The sequence below is a fragment of the Panicum virgatum genome, chromosome 1K, assembly GCF_016808335.1.
Source record: "Panicum virgatum strain AP13 chromosome 1K, P.virgatum_v5, whole genome shotgun sequence".
Taxonomy (NCBI): domain Eukaryota; kingdom Viridiplantae; phylum Streptophyta; class Magnoliopsida; order Poales; family Poaceae; genus Panicum; species Panicum virgatum.
Window position 1 is genome coordinate 16,320,517 of NC_053136.1, and position 21,318 is coordinate 16,341,834.

The 21,318-nt window shown below is 44.6% G+C and overlaps 1 protein-coding gene across 9 annotated transcripts; it reads left to right on the forward strand.

Moving 5' to 3' along the window:
- Window positions 1-8,875: 8,875 nt before the first annotated feature.
- On the forward strand, window positions 8,876-20,374 carry LOC120697365 (transcription factor MYB3R-5-like). 9 transcript variants are annotated; one of them, XM_039980599.1, is made up of 12 exons: window positions 8,876-9,435; window positions 9,669-9,723; window positions 9,961-10,018; window positions 10,602-10,667; window positions 10,761-10,860; window positions 11,903-12,031; window positions 12,840-13,068; window positions 13,306-13,363; window positions 15,520-15,585; window positions 15,679-15,778; window positions 18,992-19,120; window positions 19,962-20,374. In XM_039980599.1, exons 1-12 carry the CDS (start codon window positions 9,401-9,403, stop codon window positions 20,092-20,094), a joined length of 1,158 nt encoding a protein of 385 aa, XP_039836533.1. In that variant the 5' UTR covers window positions 8,876-9,400; the 3' UTR covers window positions 20,095-20,374. The 9 variants fall into 9 exon arrangements, with proteins under 9 accessions (XP_039836533.1, XP_039836558.1, XP_039836549.1 ...); XM_039980624.1 differs by lacking the exon at window positions 19,962-20,374 and adding an exon at window positions 19,460-19,611 and having other exon boundaries at window positions 8,878-9,435; XM_039980563.1 differs by having other exon boundaries at window positions 8,890-9,435; window positions 19,455-20,374.
- The last annotated feature ends 944 nt before the right edge of the window (window positions 20,375-21,318 follow it).

A 21,318-nucleotide genomic window follows, 5' to 3' on the forward strand; every position in this document is an offset into this window, starting at 1 on the left:
TGCTCAAGTGGGTGCATGGTGACTCTCATGGGATGTTAGTATTTTAATTAGCCACTAAAGCATCTCCAAGACATCTTTTTGCATCCCTCTTAACAGTACGGTATTTCCTATACTCAAATTCAAAAATAGAAAAACAATAATAGATCTACAAGGTAGCTCAAACACCATTTCAAAAGCGAATATGGCGCCGTTAAATGCACTTTCTCATTTTCAATGATTTTTGAACCTGCTCATCACTTGATAAACGTATTAGCTCCTTAATTGTGCGTGTCATTAACACCAAAACCAACTTAGGGGGCCAAATGCACTTTCAAATTGAAATCTCAACGTATGACATTGTTGATATTTGTCTCATCACAGAAGTTAGACTTATGTATCTTTGACTGGAATCTATAGAAATGATATAGTCTTAATTGAAAAATATGTACCTTGTATACCATGTTTTTTTTCATATCATTCTTTGTTGCATTGAAAATTTTTGGGATCCCGTGGGCACTAATAACCAAGTATATAATAAATATAAACCAGCAACACTATCTATCAATCCATGCTCTTGTCTCGGTTGGTAATTTTGGGGAACATATTTGATAGAAATATGTTGATACATTTGGGGCCCATAATACAAAAATCAAAATTGCACAATGTACATTCTTACTCTTACACGATTGTAACAATTTAAATATCAATACGCTTTTCCGTCCATATTCGTAGTTTTTCCCGTTTGCATTGTAAATTTGTTTGGTGTATTTTGAGTTGAAATCTTGATTGAGCTATTTTGTTTGACATGCAGTTAGTATTCTCATTACTTTCATATACTACATATATACATGTGGTTTGCATTGTACTAGTGAGTCAGTCTGTCAGTGTAAGCTAGTGCAAGGTTCTGATCCAACCGACAAAAGCTCAAAACAAGACCTTGTATTTAGTATAGCTTCTACGGATCAGCAAAGATTACCTGCAAGTACAAGTACAAACATACCGTGTTGTGTGCGTTTCATCAAATTCAAATATCGATTTGCATCCATGGTGGGGGCTTGAGGCCACACGTTCCCGCCAAAACCACATCTTCTTGTAGCTAGCTAGGCTGCTTCTCTGCTGATCGGCTTTCAGGAAGTAGCAGAGTTTCTCCAGCGGGCAGCACGGATGCTCCGGCGCGAGGACCGGCGCGCCGTTCTCGTCGCGCGGGCGCTCCGGGCTGACGACGCGCTCCATGGCCTGGTCTATGCCGAGCTCCCTCAGGTGCTCGGGGCGCGCCATCTGCACGAAGAGCGCGGCGCGCCGAGCTTTCCTCTCCTCCTGTGCCAGCGCCTCGCGGAACCTCTCCCTCGCGGCGATGCGGCGGAGGGTCTCCTCGTCGACGACGACGGCGGGCTTGCGAGGCTCCGGCGGGTCCGGGGGGCGGCGCCTGTCCGCTCCTGAGGAGCTTGCGGTAGCGCTCGTCCGTCTCCTGCTGCTTCTTGGCGATCAGGCCGGCGAACCTCTCGACCTTCGCTCGCCTGAGCTCGTCGGGGTCGGCGTCCGACTGCTGTCGCAGCACGCTGATCGGCGGGAACGGCGGAATGGCAGGGATCGCGGCGTATAGCTGCGGCCTTGATGTGGAAATGGAAGGGATCGCCATCGCCTTCATCCTCTTCGGGCATGGCGGGGTCAAGGCCCGCATAGGTGGGGGCGCAGCAACGGTGCCGCCGGTGAAAACCGGCAATTGGGGAGCGGCCTGGGAGGACGGCGGCGGCGGCGCCGAGACGGACACTTGGCACGCCAAGAACACTCCGGCGGTGGTAGAATGTGCAGCTGCTGTTGAGGACGAGGGCGCCATGCCGGCGTCGCCTTCGGCTAGTGCTGCTTCAGGAGCGAACACCGCGCTGTCACAGTTGCCGGACGGAGCCTCGACGCGACATGACGGCGACGTGGGTGCCACCGCAGCCACGCCGTCGTCCGCCGGGACCCAGCGGCATTACCGTCCTCGGGGCTAAGTGGCTCGAACCTCCAGAGGCACCCGCGCACAAGTCCGACCTCGGATTGGAGCCGAGGCTTCTTCGCCGGGCACGAGGCCGCCGCCGCCGATTCGTCGAGCCCGGTGTTGACGACCAAAATTGGCATTAGACAATACAGACCGGTCTGACTGGTATGCCCTAGCGGTCTGACCGGTCAGACGCTGTAGTCGGTCCGGCAGCAGCCGACCGATCTGACCGGTAGGGTCGACCGGTCTGACCGGTCCAAGTGGAATCCGAGTACAACTAGAGATTTTAATAGATTTAGATCTTATAATAGGATTTCTTGCGGGATAAGTCCACCCCACCCTATAAATATAAAAGGTCACGGCCGATTAGAAAATCCAATCGATCAAATCAATACAACATTTATCTTTTTACTTTCTTTTTCCCCTAACTTTTTCCCATCTACTATCTGTTGTTCCTCCTTTGTCTCTACATCAATTGAGGGCGTTCTAGGTGGCCTACCGACCCTAGAACAACCACGCATGCACCTGCCCCGATGGGTCCTTCCCGGGCGACGTTCGTTGTTCTCGCCGCCGGCCTACCCGGCGACAACCGGTCTGACCGGTATACCCGACCGGTCTGACCGGTCTGAGCATCGGCGCTGTATCGTGTCGTCGCTCGCTGCGCGTTCAAGTGTTTTCGTGTGTTGGCCCTAGTTCTGCGCCAACATATTTTGGCGACTCCGCTGGAGAAAAGAAGAAATAAATTAGTTGTCATGGCCGGTATTCCTAAACCTGGTGAAGTTGATTCTGCCAATATCCGGAGGCCGAATGTTCAACAACTTTCGGTCGAGCATCAGAAGATTCTTGATGGTGTCCTGAAGAAGATCAGAGAAGATAAGGAGAAGGAGATCCAGAAAATTTGAGAAGAGAAGGAGAAAGAGAACCAGAAGCTGGAAGAAGAAGCCATGAACCAGTACATCTCGCACTTCTCCATCGACCGGCAAGGGAAGGTCACGACGGATGACGCCTTCGACGCTTCACAGTTTGAGGTAAAATTCGATGAGAACGAACAGCCTATCCTTAATTCCGATGATATGTTTCTTCTCATGTGAATAATAAGTTGAAATTTATTGGCCAAAATATGCATGATATGTTTGACGATCGCTTTAGCCGAATTGAAATACATCTTGGTATGAAATCTGTCGGTAATAATGCATCTACATCTAATACCGATAAGACAATATATGGTCCGGCAATTCCAACTAATAATGCTATTGTGACTAATTCGGCTAATTAGCGAAGCCGAAATAATTATAATGTATCACCTAACGTCAATGTGCCATATGGGGCATCAAGTTCGTTGCGACATTCTACACCGCTGAACTTTGCTCAACCTAATAATACACCGATCACTAATCGGCTTAACGCCGATGATGTTGGATCAGGTAGTATTAAAGATGAGGTGATTAAGACATTTCGGCAAACTTTTGGTATAGAGTCTAAAGTCAAATGCCGATCTTATCAAAGACCATACCCTGAGAATTACGATTATGTTGCATATCCTCAAGGGTTTAAAATTTCTGAATTTGTTAAATTCACTGGTAATGATAGTAGAACTATATTGGAGCATATTGGTCAATTTATTATACAATGTGGTGAAGCTAGCACTAATGACATTTACAAATTGAGATTATTTCCTTTATCTCTATCGGGTGCTGCATTTACTTGGTTTATTTCATTGCCACCCAATTCAGTTTTTACTTTTGCTGATCTAGAGCAGAAATTCCATGATTATTTCTTTATTGGTGAAACTGAATTGAGATTGTCACATCTTTCATCGGTTAAACAAAAAATACATGAAGGTGTTTCTGAGTATATTAGAAGATTTAGATATACTAGAAACCGATACTATAGTTTGACAATTTCTGATAGAGATTTGGCTGATCTAGCTTTTTCTGGTTTACTTGATTTTCATAATGTAAAGCTAGAGGGACAAAAATTTCTAGATGTTAGTCAAGTACTACAAAAAGCTCTGGCTAATGAAAGCCGAGCTCAAGAAGCTAGAGATTCTCAATAGTCCAACGAAAAACCTAATCGTCTTGTTTATGTGCTTGGGTGTGATTCCAATTGTTCGGACGATGAAGGTAAAGATGTTTATACCGCTGAATTTGTTTGGCCCTCCAATGATAAACCTTGCATGTGCGGTTCTCTTAATCCGATTCACAAAGATCGGAAGGAAAGATTTACTTTTGATGTATCCAAATGCGAGAGAATATTTGATGAATTGTATAAGAATGGATACATCAAGATGTCGCATGTCATACCGCCGCTTGAAGAATTAAAGCGGCGAGCTTATTGCAAATTTCATAATACTTTCTCTCAGGCGACTAATGATTGTAATGTGCTTCGGAGACAGATTCAATCGGCTGTTAATAAAGGCCGAATAATTGTTCCACAAATGAAAGTGGATCAGAATCCTTTTCCTGCACATACATATGTGCTTGAGTTGAGTAATCCCAAAGTGTTAATTCGGCCGAATCAAGCCGAGTCAACAAGAGCGAAAAATGTAATTATCGGTGAAGAGAGATTTGAGCCCTCGAAATCTCACCAGGAAACTCCAGGGAAGAAGATCCCTGAAGATTTATTGAAGGATTCAACACTCGGGGGCAAGAACAGAAAAAGGGCGCCAGGTCTGCTCAGACCGGTCTGATCGGTCACTCTGGGAGTTCTGGAAAAAATTTCAGAAACAATAAGAAAAAAGAAAGGCCGAGTTTTAAAAAACTCTTGGTCAAATATGAGAAGAAAGGAGTCGTCCAGAAGCAGAAGGGACGGCTAGATAAGGTTAAGGATACAAAGCAATCATCGTCTCAAGTGTAATTGAGTTTGAGCCAAGGTAATTTATTTAATGGGCCGATTGCTCCTTGGTATTGTTGGTATCCTTGTTATATGCCTTTGGATTATAGTAGGATGCACATGCAGTCATATTATATTCATTATCCTCCTATATATCCAAGAATTGCTTCGCAAAAACCGATTAGCGATAATCTGGTCAAAAGGGACACTGATTGCAGCAAGGAGTGTGAGAAGAACATAAAACAAAATTCAAAATATCTACAGCCGAGGTGGTGTCCTTCAGATTTGTCCCACACTCAAAAGAGGAGGTTGCAAAGGATGCGCAAGAAAGAGTCCATAGAACAGCAAGCGGAGGTTGTACCAGCAAAGTCGGCAACCATGAAGCTGGTATGGAGGCCCAAGCAAGTTGTTTCGTCGTCAGTTTGAAGAAGTAAGATATGGCCGATAAATTATTATCGCCCTTAGCACAAAAAATGGCCGATGTATTCATCACCCTTAGACAATTTTGGTCCAAAAAGTGTTCTTTGGCACGCAAGCTTTGCCAAAGAACACGGAGCATATGTTGACGATCAAAATTGGCATTAGACAATACAGACCGGTCTGACCGTTATGCCCTAGCGGTCTGACCGGTCAGACGCTGTAGTCGGTCCGGCAGCAGCCGACTGGTCTGACAGGTAGGGTCGACCGGTCTAACCGGTCCAAGTGGAATCCGAGTACAATTAGGGATTTTAATAGATTTAGATTTTGTAATAGGATTTCTTGCGGGATAAGTCCACCCACCCTATAAATATAAAGGGTCACGGCCGATTAGAAAATCCAATCGATCAAATCAATACAACTTTTATCTTTTTATTTTCTTTTTGCCCTAGCTTTTTCCCATCTACTATCTGTTGTTCTTCCTTTGTCTCTACGTCGATTGAGGGCATTCTAAGTGGCCTGCCGACCCTAAAACAACCCTGCGTGCGCTTGCCCCGACGAGTCCTTCCCAGGTGACGTTCGTTGGTCTCGCCGCCGGCCTGCCCGGCGACAATCGGTCTGATCGGTATACCCGACCGGTCTGACCGGTCTGAGCATCGGCGCTGTATCGTGCCGTCGCTCGCTGCGCGTTCAAGCGTTTTCGTGTGTTGGCCCTAGTTCTGCGCCGACACCCGGTAGCGCAGCAGTCCCGTCGCCGCGCGTCCCGTTCCGCGACCTCTTCACGCCACCGCCGCGAGGCTGATGATGATAATGAGCGGCCCGCAGCCTCCCGGTCTTCCCTGCGGTGGCGCCGGCCGCCCCTCTCGTCAGGCGCCACCGGCGGCAGCACCTTGGCGGCCGCGCGCAGCGGCGCTCGGCAGTAGTCACCATGGCGGGCAGGCGGGCGCGCCGCCTCGATCGGCGCCGACCGGCCGGCAGGCCGGTGTTTTTGGATGTGCGTGGTCGTTTGCCGGGTCGACGAAGAGACGGAGCTGGACACGATTTCGTCTCCTGATTATATACGCACGTACGAGTCCCTACCTGTTTCGCCGGAACTCCGCGTGGAGACGCCGATCGATCGAGTCCGGCTCCAAGTCGGAGATGGCGCTCTAATCGAAACGGCACGAAGCGAAATCCGTATCCGCTTCGATTCAAGTGTTTGACGGCTACCTTCGGATTATTTTGGTTGGCCAAGCAATTGATGCGCCCATAGCTCCTCAAATTATTCAGATTGGGTCATTTATATTTGATGCAAATAAAACTATTATGATGAAAGAGGGACTTCTAGCTAATACTGCAACTTTGGAGACCAAACTTATTTTTAGAGGAAATAACTTGCACAAGGGAGAAAAGAAGTAAGAAACACAATGGCAGCTGGCCGGATATTTTATTGATCCAGAGAAAAGCTACGCAAGATTAATTCATAATTCTTTGAAGGAGTAGGAGGAGCGTGCATCCCCAGACTATTTAATAATGTTTCTATATTGAAGTCAGGTTACTATTGTTAGTGTCCATGCATGTAATTTAGTAGTCAACGCTATTTGGTTGAGTCGGACTTGGTCGTATGTGTCGAGGCTCTTTAGTCTTTACGAGGTATGCGGGCCCAATCTTGGGACCCTAGTTTTGTGCCTGCGTGCACATATGTATTAGGGAGCAGCTCTCCTTGTAGGGGGGATTTTCATCGTGACTTTATTTTAGGTTGAGGGTTTCTCCTCCTCTGTGAAGGGGCGGCAGCGCTGCTTCTTCCTTGCCGTGGCGACGCTGTCGATCCTCCGAGATTGTGAGCGAGGCCTGATCAGATCAAGTAATCTGTTGGTTTGGTTGTGCCTCGGATCCCTGTGGATCCATCTCTTCTGATCGTGGTTCATTGTAGCTACGGGTGGAAGACCTATCTAGGGTTTGGATTGCAATCATTGTAAGCCAAATCAATTTATCTTTGTGAAAGTACTGCTGCGTTAATTGGTTGGAAGGAATTATTTATTTGTGCTCTTTGGTTATACTGCTATCTTGTGGAGATTAGAGACTGTTTGTGAAACTTGGGTCCGTGAGATGCTTCTTTTCTAGTGATTGCAATTTGGTTGGCTGGCTAAATTAATTCCAATCATACTTGATATCTGCCGTGAGTCCGAATAGGTATCTCTGTTGTCCTGGGATTTGTTTGGGAAGATAAACTAAATTCAGAGATCATGTGATTTGCTTGTTGTTAGTACCGTGAAAGGTTGGGTTTGGGCATCGTAAGCGTGCCCCTATCAGCAATGAATCCGAATGCGTTGATTATTTGAATTATATTGAATATAAACACACTAACAAATAGTATACCCATGCCTTGCCACGGTTGAAAATCGTGTACGGATCGGGGCTGATTTTTTTTTCTAATGAGTTTTTCTTCAATATGGATTTTATTGTGTTTTCGTTTTCATTGTATTCTAGTACGTTTAGATTACAGTATAGTGTTTGTTGGTGATCTTTCTACAATGTTGTTGTTTAATTCTTACTAGTGATAAAGTATCTAACTGAATTTGAGATGAGGTGCTGAAGTAGAGGGCAGCGAAGGTGAGCAAGCATATGCAATATGCTAAGATTAGTGAGCTACTATGATAATAACCTAGTAGGCTCTATTTAAGGTCCCCTTAGGAATGGAGAAAAGCATAGGATTTTTGAATGATTGAATTTCTATAGGAAATTTTCCGATAGAAACTTTCGGAGCAGAGGAGTGAATCCTACCAATTCCTTCAAAATTCCAATGGAATAAGAAGCTCTTCTATGAACATTATGGAGGAAAATAAGCATGAGGTCCAATCTCATGTATTGCGATTTTCTAGTGTCCTAATCAATTCCTATGTAGAATCCAAACACATGTTTTATAATTGTCTTGTGTTCTAATTCATGTAGGATTTCAGTTGCACCTACTTCTCCTGCGTTTTTCCTATTCCCTGTGTTTTGTGAATCCCAAGATGCCATAATATGCACGTACACACTAAACAAAGCAATGGGCCGCCGTCTCAATTTCCACATCCAAAACAGGCTCACTTGAAGGATACGGGTACTCTGAAATTTCCAGCCCAAAGGAACAGTTCCCAGCCAAGAAAAGACTACGGTCCAACCTGTTTGGGCTCTCACTCGAAGGATACATGGGCAACTCTAACTAAATTGTTTTGACCGGATAAATTTGGATAAAATGGAGTAAAAATATCTTTCGACAGACTTCTCTTTTTCCCCTCGCTATCATGTTCGCCATCTCTCCCCCTCCACTCGCTTTTTTTACGAGCGTCGGCGGCTCGCCATCTGCTCACCCTGCGCACGCACCCGCTCCCGTGTTGACTTCTGCTGCTTCCTTCGAGCCGCCCCCGCCCCCTCGCGTCGCCCCCTCCTTTTTCTGCACCATTGCCCTCCTCTTTCCCAGCGGAGAGCGAGCTCCCAGTGCAAGGCCGTTGCTTCGTCGGACTTGCCTGGATCCCAGCTCTGCGCAGCTGCTTGGCAGCATGGCGTTCCAGCGCCTGGGCGACGCGTCAGGCAGAGTGGTGGCCTCGGGGTTCATCCGTTGGCGGCTTGGGCTTGGGTGGGGGGGGGGGGGGGGGTAGGGGGGCGCTCGGCGAAGCTGTTATTAGCACCATGGACGAGTAGATGATGTTGTGGGACCCACACGTCAGTGAGTTCTACGGAGAGGAGAGTTGGACGGCAGTGAGTTCTATAGAAAGGAGAGTTGGATACGTAGAGTTAGATTTAACTAGTCTTTGCTAAATATGGAGAAAATTTTGACTAAATGTATAACTAATTAGAAATATAGAGAGTTACTGGTCTTTTAAAAATGCTCTCACATAGGACGGCCCGGCCTGAGCCGCACGCTGCTCAAAGGGACACCTGGCTCTGACGCCGCTGACCGCCCCACTCACCTGCCGGCTGCCGCTTGTCTTGTGTCACCCGTGCTCCACTTCGGAACCCCCCAAGTTCCAATGCCCACCTGAGCACAGCTTCGCTGCGCTTGCTCTTCGCCTTCGATACGCGAGTTCCGATTAAAGATCAGTGCGTTTCGATCTGCCAATGCCGCCGCACTCGCTTGCTTGTCTCGATCTCACCGGCTGATTTCTCCCGTGCTGCGCTGCCGGTTCCGGCGATTGGTCCCTCTGGAGCCTGCGCGCGGCGGCGGCGGCCATGCGGCGGGGTGGAGGCGGCGCCCCCAGCCGGCGGTGAGTCAACGAGCCATCCTTTCCAATGTCTCCATTAGCCCCATTTGTGCTTTAATCTCGATTTGTATGTGCTCTGGCGTTTGACGCCCCTGTTTCTTGGCGTGGGCCAGACCATCCGAACAGGAACAACAGTGTTCTTCTGCATAGTGTCGGTGTTCCGAAATCCACCAGAGAGACGGGTAGGAGAAGCAGGAGCTTTTTCAGCTAACCGTTACCTTCTCCTGTTCCTGCAGGGGCTCTGGCGGTTCCACCTGTTGCTCCGGCGAAATCGATTGGATTGCAGACGAGGTGCGGCCACATGAACTTCAGTATTTTGCTGTCCTGAAATGAAATGTAGTTTACACTTCACAGTGACTGGAATGAAAGCTGATATGAGTGGATCAAAACCAGAGCTACTTTGTTCAATTTTTCAAGCCCGCTCCATCAATTCCATTTATACCTTTTTTTCTCTCCTGATGTCATTTGTGTCATTCATTTAATCATGTTGTTCATGTTCATGAGCCATGCATTTAATTGCTAATGCAGCGTGGTGAACTCCAAAGGCCTTATAAGCATCTCAAGGACGAAGAACATAAAGGGACAGGTAACTGTAGTTTAATCATGGATGGATTAAAATTTTGGTACTTACATTCTTCAAAGCTTGTATTATTTGACTGTTCCATTGAAGATGTCCAGATTTTGCCTTTCCTTGAGCGAGATAGATCAGGTTATCTTTATCAATCACCTGTTCAGACTAAGAGTAGATATTTGCTGGTGAAAGAGCTTTGTCTGCAACCAAGCTAGTGCTTGGCTCCCGCAGTTGTATCAATGTGGTAGAAAGAGCTGTATTGCCTTACCTGGGTTGTGAAGTTCTCTGTTCAACCTACTTGTGTGTACAGTGCCAGCATGCCGTGGATTATTACAGGATGGCTGTATTACTAAATATGGAGTTATTATTGAGCTTCTATATTTATTCAGTTGTACTTCAATAGTTATGCTTCCAGTGTAATAATTTAGTATCAACTTTATTGATAATAAATACTATGTGTCTGATTCTGATTGTGTTTTTCTGCATTTCATCAGTCAGATCATAATTCTTCTTCACATATTATTGAATATGTAACACTCCGCCACTCCCAACTGCTCAATTTATCCGTGTTGACATGAATTTTGATTCTGTTGTGTAGCTGATTGCCTGCTCCACAAGAAAGGTAATTCACTCAAGAGGAGCCGCAGATGGTCTCAAGAGGAAAGTTATTCAATCATATCAGCTACCTTCATTTTATTATATTTTCTACTGTTCTGTTTAACTGAGTTATCAATAAAATTGAACATATTTCAGGAAGATGGTAATCTAATTCAAATGGTAAACCTTCACAGCTCAAAAAGTTGGTCAACTGTTGCACGCGGTATACCTGGTCGAAGTCCAAACCAATGTCGAGACAGGTGAAATTTACAGGATAAATACTGTTTGCTTGCTTCACTTTTTTATCCCAATGCAAATGGTTTGGCCTAGCCACCGCTTTTGGTTTATTGATCCTTTCGCAGCCTCGTTCAAGGCATTTGGGCAAACCTGCATGTTGCATTCTCTTAATTTACTTTCAGTAAAGGTAACTACACAGTTGCTTGAGGCAAAAATCTTTCTTTTCACATCATGACGCATTGCAATGCGACCTTCTGATACAAGCATGCGATTCACACTTTTCCATGACATTGAAGACGCAAAGAACTTGTCTCTATGAAATACTTAAATGTCCAGCACATGATTTATGCTGTTTTGCTACCTGTTCAAGCATGCCTATGACCGTATTCAAGTTAGTATGGTCAAACAATTAAAGTATATAATATTTGTTGTTTCATTGTTTGGCTTTTTATCCTTCTTTGCTCGAAAGTTGACTCCTAACAACATCCATGTTATGCCACGACAGCTCTAGAATTAATAGACAGCAAATGAAGCTTAAAAAATAAATAAAAATATTAACTTTTAGATCATAAATATCTAAGAGATGCATTGATTTGACACCATCACAGCCTTCTAATGTACCCTTTAGAAAATTTAGAAAATTGTATGTATGTTTTCCTAGGAGCACATTCTTCAAGTCAAAGATGCCTTTTTATGTACTCTTTAGAAACTACAAATAAATCATCTAATGTATTCATTCAACTATTCAAGTAACTTTTTATGGTTCTATTTTCAGAGGTAATATGTTAAAATGCAGATCTACGAACAATGACTTAACTTTTTTATGTCCCTATTGTAACTTGGGAGACGAGCGGAGTATAATCTGAATGGAATATTCCTTTGTGCGCCAAGAGCTGCTGCACTATACACCTCATTACTCATTAGTTACGAATATATAGTTGTAATCAGTAGCTTTCATGGTACCTACATTTTAATCCTTATTCGGATTTCCGTTTTGAAATTCATCTTTCAAATCTTCATTTAGGGACTGCTGAGAATTTATTTTCATAAAATTTGAGGATGCAGATGGATGTTTTATCTCGACCCTTCTGTGAACAACCAGCCATGGTCAGAACATGAGGACATCAAACTAATCCAAGCTCATAAAATTCATGGAAGCAAATGGAGTAAACTGGCTAAACTTTTTCCTGGGAGGTGAGATCAAGATTTTGAAATAATTTTTTTTCTGACAATCTCTCATATTCAGTTTGTATCATGCTCCTTGCAAAGTAAAAGGTAATAATTTGTACTATGCTGCTTCTTCATATACTGACTACCCTACTATTAACCAGACTATAGCGTCCACATCCAGACATTTAACCACTTGCCCTACATAGATAGGGCTTCATTTATGTGACATTTCTAGTTTCTCTTTTCAGGCATTAAGTTGTGGGTTTTTTTTTTGCCATTCATTTATGGCAAAATAGCCAATTTGATCGTTTAACTTTTGCCTCAGGTTCAATTTCATCCTCCAAATATAAAATGGACCAATCTAATGAGGCTCTTTTATCTTTGATTTTTCCTCGCGTTCGATGTCTCGTTAAAAAAAATATAGTTCAATAGTCAACGAGAATGCACAAATAAATAAAAAGTGTAAACCTTTTATTCATAAACAGAAGATCATAAATAACTTATGTTCACAATCTTATTGAATTATGGGTTAGTATACCACTTGATTTGATCTCGGTGTTGGACTTGGTAACATATCCAGAACCTTTCATGCACTTTGGGATGACTTGGCATGCAAGGTAGGCATGCCACATCACAGCAGAGATGAAATTGAACCTAAATGGAAAGTTTGGAGACTAAATTGGCCCATTTGATAGTTGAAGGATGAAATTGAGCCTTGGAAGAAAGTTAATGGATGAAATTGGCTATTTTGCTTTCATTTATCTTTATAAGAATTCAGTGCACCTTTAACCACTTTATCTATGTTGCAAATGGTGATCTTGTGTGCCACCAGAACAGGGAAAGCAGTTAAGAATCACTGGCCTAGTCTTATGAGGAAACAAATGAAGTCAGATTTAATTAGTGGATTGCCTGAGCAATTTCTATATATGCCTAAGGATCAATCAGTTACAAAGAATAAAGGCTGCAGTACCATTCAGAGTGATCAAGATTCATCCACAAATATTCATGTTTCATCAGATTCGGCTGTAAGACCCAAATCAGAACAAGGACTTGCAGACGAGGTGCGGACCACATGAACTTCAGTATTTTGCTGTCCTCAAATGAAATGTAGTTTACACTTCACAGTGGATGGAATGAGAGCTGATATGAGTGGATCAAAACCAGAGCTACTTTGTTCAATTTTTTAGGCCTTCTCCATCAATTCCATTTATACCTTTTTTCTCTCCTGATGTCATTTGTGTCCTTCATTTAATCATGTTGTTCATGTTCATGAGCCGTGTATTTAATTGTTAATGTAGCGTGGTGAACTCCAAAGGCCTTCTAAACATCTCAAGGACGAAGAATATAAAAGGACAGGTAACTGTAGTTTAATCATGGATGGATTAAAATTTTGGTACTTAATTCTTCAAAGCTTGTATTATTTGACTGTTAAATTGAAGATGTCCAGATTTTGCCTTTTCTTGAGCAAGATAGATCAGGTAATCTTTATCAATCACCTGCTCAGATTAAGAGTAGATATTTACTAGTAAAAGAGCTTTGTCTGCAACTAAGCTAGAGCTTGGCTCCCACAGTTGTATCAATGAGGTAGAAAGAGCCTAATGAAAGAAATCGATGCTCGTAGCCTAAGAGGGGGAGGGGGTGAATTAGGAAAATTTAAAACCTTAACCTATGACTCAAACTAATTATGCACAAAACATAAACTTTATCATGCTATCTACATGTACATCTATGATTCAACTAGTATGAAACTCTCATCCCAAAATAAATTTTGCAACTTATAGCCAATCGTAGCAAGATACTATACTAATTAAGTAAAGGTACACAAGATTGCAAGTAAGAGTTGCGGAAATGTAAAGAGGAGATGAGGGGAAGTAAACTCTCGACGTTAAGATTTTCCCGTGGTATCTGTAGGCACTAAGCCATCCCTAGCCTACGTTGTTGAAGCACTCACTAAGAACATTGCTTCCCGGCCACTAAATCTCTTCCGGGACAACCTTGACTTGCCATGAAGACTCGGCCACTAAGGCTCATGCCAAGTTCTTCGATCACTTTGATCTCGCTTTCCACTAAGGAGCTTCTCCATGAAGGATGGGGGGTCTCCACGTCCCCTGCACATTGTCGTCAACGCCACTCCACACAAAGCTGGAGAGTCGAAAACTTGCCGGCGAGTCCAAGACTCCAAGGAGTCGGCTCGCCAAGATACAAGCTTGAGGTTCACTCAAGAGCCAGCACAAGGCAACAACACCCTGCTCTCTCACTTTCTCAAGAGCTAACCTAGCACTAACACTCACAAAACTTGTGCTAAAACTTATAGATGTGATCACTAGGCTCAATGATGGCTTCGAGGTGTTCTATGGTGTGTATGTAACTTCTTTGGACTCCAGCAACCTCAAATGACCTGGGGTGAGGCACTTATATAGGCTAGAGGGCAGCTCGTAGCCGTTACTAGCCGTTATACCGAAAATGCACCAAGCGTCGGTTAAACTTGTCGTAGGTGTCGGTTTAACCGGTCACACTGATCCTTCTACTAGCCGTTGTGCTACCCGTTGAACTCCAATTGTCCCTGTCTACTGACGTCATTGCACCAACGCAATGCACCTACGCTCGTCGGTTCAATCGGTCCTAAAGGCTTTGTCCCTCTACCTCAGCTGTTATTTGACATGCTCTCTGATCAATGCTAGCACCAACGCCTCTTGTCTACAGCATTGTTTTAACTGGTCCTACTGGGTCTTCTCAGCTTCGATCGTCTTGTCTATTTCCTATGCATCGACCCGTTGATTTTACTAGCCGTCGGTTTCACCGGTCGCCTGATCTCTAATTTTTCACTATGATTTGGACACTTTAACAGCGATTTGGACATCTTGACTATGTATTGGACTACATCCATGGGACCTAAAAATCCTACAAACTTGAGTTTACAAAACCATTAGTCTCATTGACTATGTTGTCACGCAATCACCAAAATCACAAACTATGGCCTAATGGGGACCATGTTTCTTACACCGTATTGCCTTACCTACAGGGGCGATGCTACGTTTTCGTTGCCTGGTACACGTGCACCATGGTGAAAAAGAAAATTTCTACTAGTTAGCTAAATTTTACCATGTAAATTACATTAGTTTCCTTGTATCCAATGGAGAGTGCACCAAGGTTAAATCTAACCTACCTTTGCCCCTGCTTACCTGGGTTGTGAAGTTCTATGTGCAACCTACTTCTGTGTACAGTGCCAGCATGCCATGGATTATTACAGGATGGATGTATTACTAAATATGGAGTTATTATTGAGCTTCTATATTTATTCAGTTGTACTTCAATAGTTATGCTTCCAGTGTAATAATATTATATCCACTTTATTGATAATAAATACTAATGTGTCTGATTCTGAGTGTGTATTTCTGCATTTCATCAGTCAGATCATTATTCCTCTTCACATATTATTGACTATGTGACACTCCGACACTCCCAACTGCTCAATTTATCCGTTTCATGTGAATTTTGATTCTGTTGTGTAGCTGATTGCTTGCCCCACAAGAAAGGTAATTCACTCAAGAGGAGCCACAGATGGTCTCAAGAGGAAAGTTATTTAAGCGTATCAGCTATCTTCATTTTATTATATTTTCTAATGTTCTGTTTAACTGAGTTATCAATAAAATTGAACATATTTCAGGAAGATGATAATCTAATTCAAATGGTAAACCTTCACAGCTCAAAAAGTTGGTCAACTGTTGCACGCGGTATACCTGGTCGAAGTCCAATCCAATGTCGAGATAGGTAAAATTTACAGGATAAATACTGTTTAGTTGCTTCAGTTTTTTGTCCCAATGCAAATGGTTTGGCCTAGCCACTGCTTTTGGTTTATTGATCCTTTTGCAGCCTTGTTCAAGGCATTTGGGCAAACCTGCATGTTGCATTCTCTTAATTTACTTTCAGTAAAAGCAACCACACAGTTGCTTGAGGCAAAAATCTTGCTTTTGACGTCATGACGCATTGCAATGCGACCTTCTGATACAAGCACGTGATTTCACACTTCTCCATTACATTGAATTGCTTCAGGGACACAAAAAACTTGTCTATGAAATACTTAAATGTCCAGCACTTGATTTATGCTGTTTTGCTACCTGTTCAAGCATGCCTATAACCATATTCAAGTTAGTTTAGTCAAACAATTAAAGTAGCAAACATAATCTTTGTTGTTTCATTGTTTGGCTTCTTATCCTTCTTTATTCGAAAGTTGACTCCTAACAACATCCATATTATGCCACGACAGCTCTAGAATTAATAGACAGCAGATGAAGCTTCAAAAAATCAATAAAAATGTTAACTTTTAGATCATAAATACCTAAGAGGCGCTTTGGTTCGAAAAAACAAATCCTGCTCACAAGTGGGCTGGTCTTGAAATCCCAGTGTCGGCGTTTCGTATCGTCGACGAGTGATTATGTGTGCGCCTCACGAGCTCGGATGGTAATGCAAAGAAAGACACAAGGATTATACCGGTTCGGGCTGAATGTCCCTACGTCCAGTTCGAGCGTTCTCGTGTTCTTGCATTGGTTTGCATTAGGGGCTACAAACGGGCGAGAGAGGGAATTAGGCTCCCAAGTCTCTGTGTTGCGTGGGTTGGTGTGTGTGTGTGTGAAAGATCCTCCTCCTGTAAGGGGCCTGTCTTCTCCCTTTTATAGTCCAAGGGAGAGATGGTCGGATACATGAGGAGAGGGAAGGAAAAAGGAAAAAAGATCTAGGGGTCGGGCGCTTCCCGACCCTCTTTCTCCGGCTTCTGGTCCTGGTGGGTCTGCTTGATGGCGACAGAGGGTGTTTGCCCCTATCCCTGGCACTATGATGGTCGTGGTGAACAGGGATAGGGATGGGATGGCCGATCGGACGTGTCCTATGTCATGACAGTCAGTACATTCGACAGTGCTGATGTCCGGGACAGGTGGTTGGGCGGCGCCCTCTCCAGGGATGGGCCTGTCAACTCGTTGCCGGTGATGGTCCGTACCGAGACATAGGACGGTTAGCTTTCCCATTTGCCTGATGTGACGGCTCGCGGGGTCCCATCTTTGCCCAGGGAGGCGGGGACGCCCTCCCTTCCTCGGGGTCCGTCAGCTGTCACGTGGCAGCGTAGGTCCCTCCTCCGCGAAGGTCGGGCGGAGTAGTGGAGTCCCCCGCGGGGGTCGGGCGAGGCGGACTTTGCCCGCAATGGTCAGACGGGGCGAAACGTTCTCTCCCTGGGACTTCGTCGTGGTGGGGTTTTCCATTTTGAGGCGACTCCTGATGGGCCTTGGGTCCTTTGCCGTCGGCTGGGCCGCGTATGGGCCGTTGAGCCTGATGCTCGCCAGTCGGGCTTTACATTTCCAGGGCTCGGGGTTTAAGCTTTTTCTAGTGTTTAGGGGTATCTGTTACTTTTATCCTCATCACCCAGTCCATCCAAATACTCTTGCTATGTTTGCTATATCTTTAATAACAGCGGTGGGCAATGGAACAAATACTTTGTTTTGGTCCGATCACTGGCTGCTTGTGACCAGCTTAGAGGAGCTTGCACCTAATGTTCTCAAAACTGTGCCATTGAGGGTGCGGAAATCTAGAACCATGGCAGAAGCTTTGATCGATCATGCTTGGGTTTCCGATATTAGAGGGGCTCTCAGTTGGCTTGGTCTGATGGAGTTATTGTCCTATGGAACGCAGTTTCTGAATTTCAGCTCACTGATGCTGAAGATCAGCATTGTTGGAAGCATGAAAACTCGGATATTTTCTCCACCAGATCAGCCTATAGAGCCTTCTTCATTGGTGCCATCCAGTTTGAACCTTGGAAGCAGTTGTGCAAATCTTGAGCTCCTAACAAATGCAAGATTTTCGTTTGGCTTGCTGTGCGCAATCGCTGTTGGACAGCGGATCACTTACTCAAGCGGGGACTGCTGTATCCAGAGCATTGTCCTCTTTGCGACCAGGACAATGAAACAGCCCAGCACATCCTCAACTCTTGTGTATTTGCTCGGCAATTTTGGTTCAGCATCTTCCAAGCCCCTAAATCTGCCCCTTTTGGTACCCGCCCGAAGAACCATATCCTTCGCGGATTGGTGGAAAAATTCCTGGAAGAAAATGCGAAAACAGCATAGGAAGGGGTTTAATTTTCTTATCATTCTTGGTGCCTGGATCCTCTGGAAACATAGATATTCTTGTGTGTTTGGTAGATCAGCCCCAAATGTTCAGTCTGCACTCCAAGCTTTCAAGGATGAAAGCCATTTGTGGATTGCTGGGGGTGCTAAGGGCCTTGGTGCCCTAGAGCAACCTCTTTAGGTTAAGTGTTCCCGGTCAGATCCTAGTCTAGCTCTGTCTCTGTAACAGTTTACGTATATGTTTTTACCCCCATTCCTCACTCTGATCCAAGGTGAGGTATGTGTTTGTACTTGGATCATTTCTTCTCCTTAATACAATGATACGCAGCACTCCTGCGTATTCGAGGAAAAAGAAATACCTAAGAGACGCATTGATTTGACACCATCACAGCCTTCTATAGCACCATTTAGAAAGCTGGTATGTATGTTTTCCTGAGAGCGCGTTCTTCAAGTCAAAGACGCCTTTCGATGCCCTTTAGAAACTACAAATAAATCATCTAATGTATCCATTCAAGTAACCATAGCAAAGTGCAAGCAATAATGCTAGTATGCTTCTATTTTCAGAGGTAATATGCTAAAATGCAGATCTACGAACAAAGACTAACTTTTTTTTTGCCCCCACTGTAACTTGGGAGACAAGCAGGAGTATAATCCATTGCGTGGAATATTCCTTTCTGTGCCAAGAGCAAGGATTTTAAAACCTTGCTGCACTATGCATCTCATTACTCATTAGTTACGAATATATAGTTGTAATCAGTAGCTTTCATGGTACCTATATTTTAATCCTTATTCGGATTTCCGTTTTGAAATTCATCTTTCAAATCTTCGTTTAGGAACTACTCAGAATTTACTTTCATGAAATTTGAGGATGCAGATGGATGTTTTATCTTGACCCTGCTGTGAACAACCAGCCATGGTCAGAACATGAGGACATCAAACTAATCCAAGCTCATGAAATTCATGGAAGCAAATGGTGTAAACTGGCTAAACTTTTTCCTGGGAGGTGAGATCAAGTTTTTGAAATAATTTTTTATGACAATCATTCATAATCAGTTTGACTTGAAAAATAAAAGGTAATAATTTGTACTGTGCTGCTTCTTTATATACTGCCTACCCACTATTAACCAGACTTATAACGTCCACATCCAGTCATTTAACCACTGGCCCAACATAGATAGGACTTCATTTATGTGACATTTCTAGTTTCCTCTTTTCAGGGCATTAAGTTGTGGGTATTTTTTTTAATTTTTTGTTGCCATTCATTTATCTTTATAAGAATTCAGTGCACTTTTGACCACTTTATCTATGTTGCAAATGGTGATCTTGTGTACCACCAGAACAGGGAAAGCAGTTAAGAATCACTGGCCTAGTCTTCTGAGGAAACAAATGAAGTCAGATTTAGTTAGTGGATTGCCTGAGCAATTTCCATATATCCCTAAGGATCCATCAGTTACAAAGAGTAAAGGCTCCAGTACCTTTCAGAGTGATCAAGATTCATCCATAAATATTCATGTTTCATCAGATTCGGCAGTAAGACCCAAACCAGAACAAGGAATTGCAGAAAATGGTAGAAACGAGAGTACTTTGAAAGGGACAAGTTATGATTCTGTGCATGGTAACGGGTCTGTTTCTCATTCAGTCAATGTCTCTGAAAAGGTGGACGGGCAAATATTTAGATCTAATTCTTTAAGTTGTATGGATCAGAAGGCCTCTTCTGCCACAGGGAGTTTTCCTGGGTCCCTGCCAAAAGAGGAATCAACAAATTTTCTGGAAGTTACACCTAACAGAGGGTTGTGTACAACGTATGATCACCTGTCTAATGATTGTTTTGATGGCATTTGCAGTAGTGCTGATCGAGAGTCACAGGAGCTACATCTGTCAAGTATAGCGTATCTTCTTGACATGCCATATTGCAAGAGCTTGATGATTGTTCCACCTGATTCTCCGGATCACGGAAATTACGCAGATGGAATGTGATATATTACTTCAAAGTTATCCAGTGACTGCACCTGCACACTAGCTGTAGAATAAGCAAGAGTCTCTGCTGCCTTCAAATTCTCGTGTAACATAACATCCTCTTCAACCAACAAGTTATTTGTCCTTGTACCTGCAAATCCTTTTCTTCTCTAGTTGCAGAAAGTTGGCCCTTGTGTCATAAAGAAGCAAGGATTTAACGGTTGTACCAGTTGCTCTTAGCAAATTTAGCTGTGCTAATGCACCAGGCTGCGTGGAGCCGTGCCTCCTCTTTTATCTTGCAGATAAGGGCCCAGTTCTCGTTTGTTTCTACCAGAAAATTTCTTGCATCACGCTTCCTCAGTAGTACCACCACCTAGCAAGCAAACATGAGGATTGATCTTAAGGTTCTTAGCGCAGAGTTCCTTGTAAGCAAGGTTCTTGAGTTCCTTGTGCAAGTTCATAACTCGGGAGCACAAAAGAAGGAACCATCGTACCACGAACAAACGGAAACACCTCAACGTGTGCAGCACTTCGGAGACTGAGTATCTTAGAAGCCAACAAGAGTCGTTGGACTTGGACCAGTCTACCCGGGCGGCGGCGTGCGCAGCTCTCCCTCCGCGTCACGTCACCACCGCTGCTTCGATGATCCCCACAGCAATCTGCCGGCTCCGCTCCCTGCCCCATTCCTCCCAAGCGCCCGAAGCCCCGGGAACACCCGATCTCCAGTTCTCCACTCTCGGTGTTCCCGGGGCTCCGGGCGGCGCGTTGTGCTATGTGTGCGCGCGCCGCGCGTAATGCGGCAATGGGGTTCGGCGGCCTTCGCCGCCGGCGCTCACCCGCCCACTTCCGGGTTGCCGGGGACCGACGGGCCTCCAAGCAGCAGAGCCCGTCGCCGCCGCCTGCTGCAAGATGCGCGATAGATCCGGTCGGATCGATCTCGGCTCGCGGTCCCACCGCCCCCCCCCTCTGGCTTGCCCCCGTGGGTGGAAGATGATCCGGCCGGCCGGTGCCGTGCTGCACTACGGGAAACCAGACTTTTGCCGTGTGACAAAGCACACGGCAAAGGGCTGTATACACATGGCAATTTTTTTATCGTGTGCCGCACACAGCAAAAGTCACATGACAATCAGGCGTCGGCAAAGCCGGTCTTTGCCGTGTGCAACTCCCGACCCACGGCAAACAAAAGTCGCCACCCAGGAACGATGACGTGGCCAGACTTTTGCCGTGTGCCCTGCCGACGTGGCA

What these genes read in the sequence shown, in the direction of transcription:
- LOC120697365 (XM_039980563.1), top strand. Translation starts at nt 9,401, where the DNA reads ATGCGGCGGGGTGGAGGCGGCGCCCCCAGCCGGCG. An exon ending in CGAAGAACATAAAGGGACAG is followed by an intron (nt 10,019 to 10,601) that starts GTAACTGTAGTT and finishes TCTGTTGTGTAG; the next exon opens with CTGATTGCCTGCTCCACAAG. An exon ending in CCAATCCAATGTCGAGATAG is followed by an intron (nt 15,779 to 18,991) that starts GTAAAATTTACA and finishes TTGAGGATGCAG; the next exon opens with ATGGATGTTTTATCTTGACC.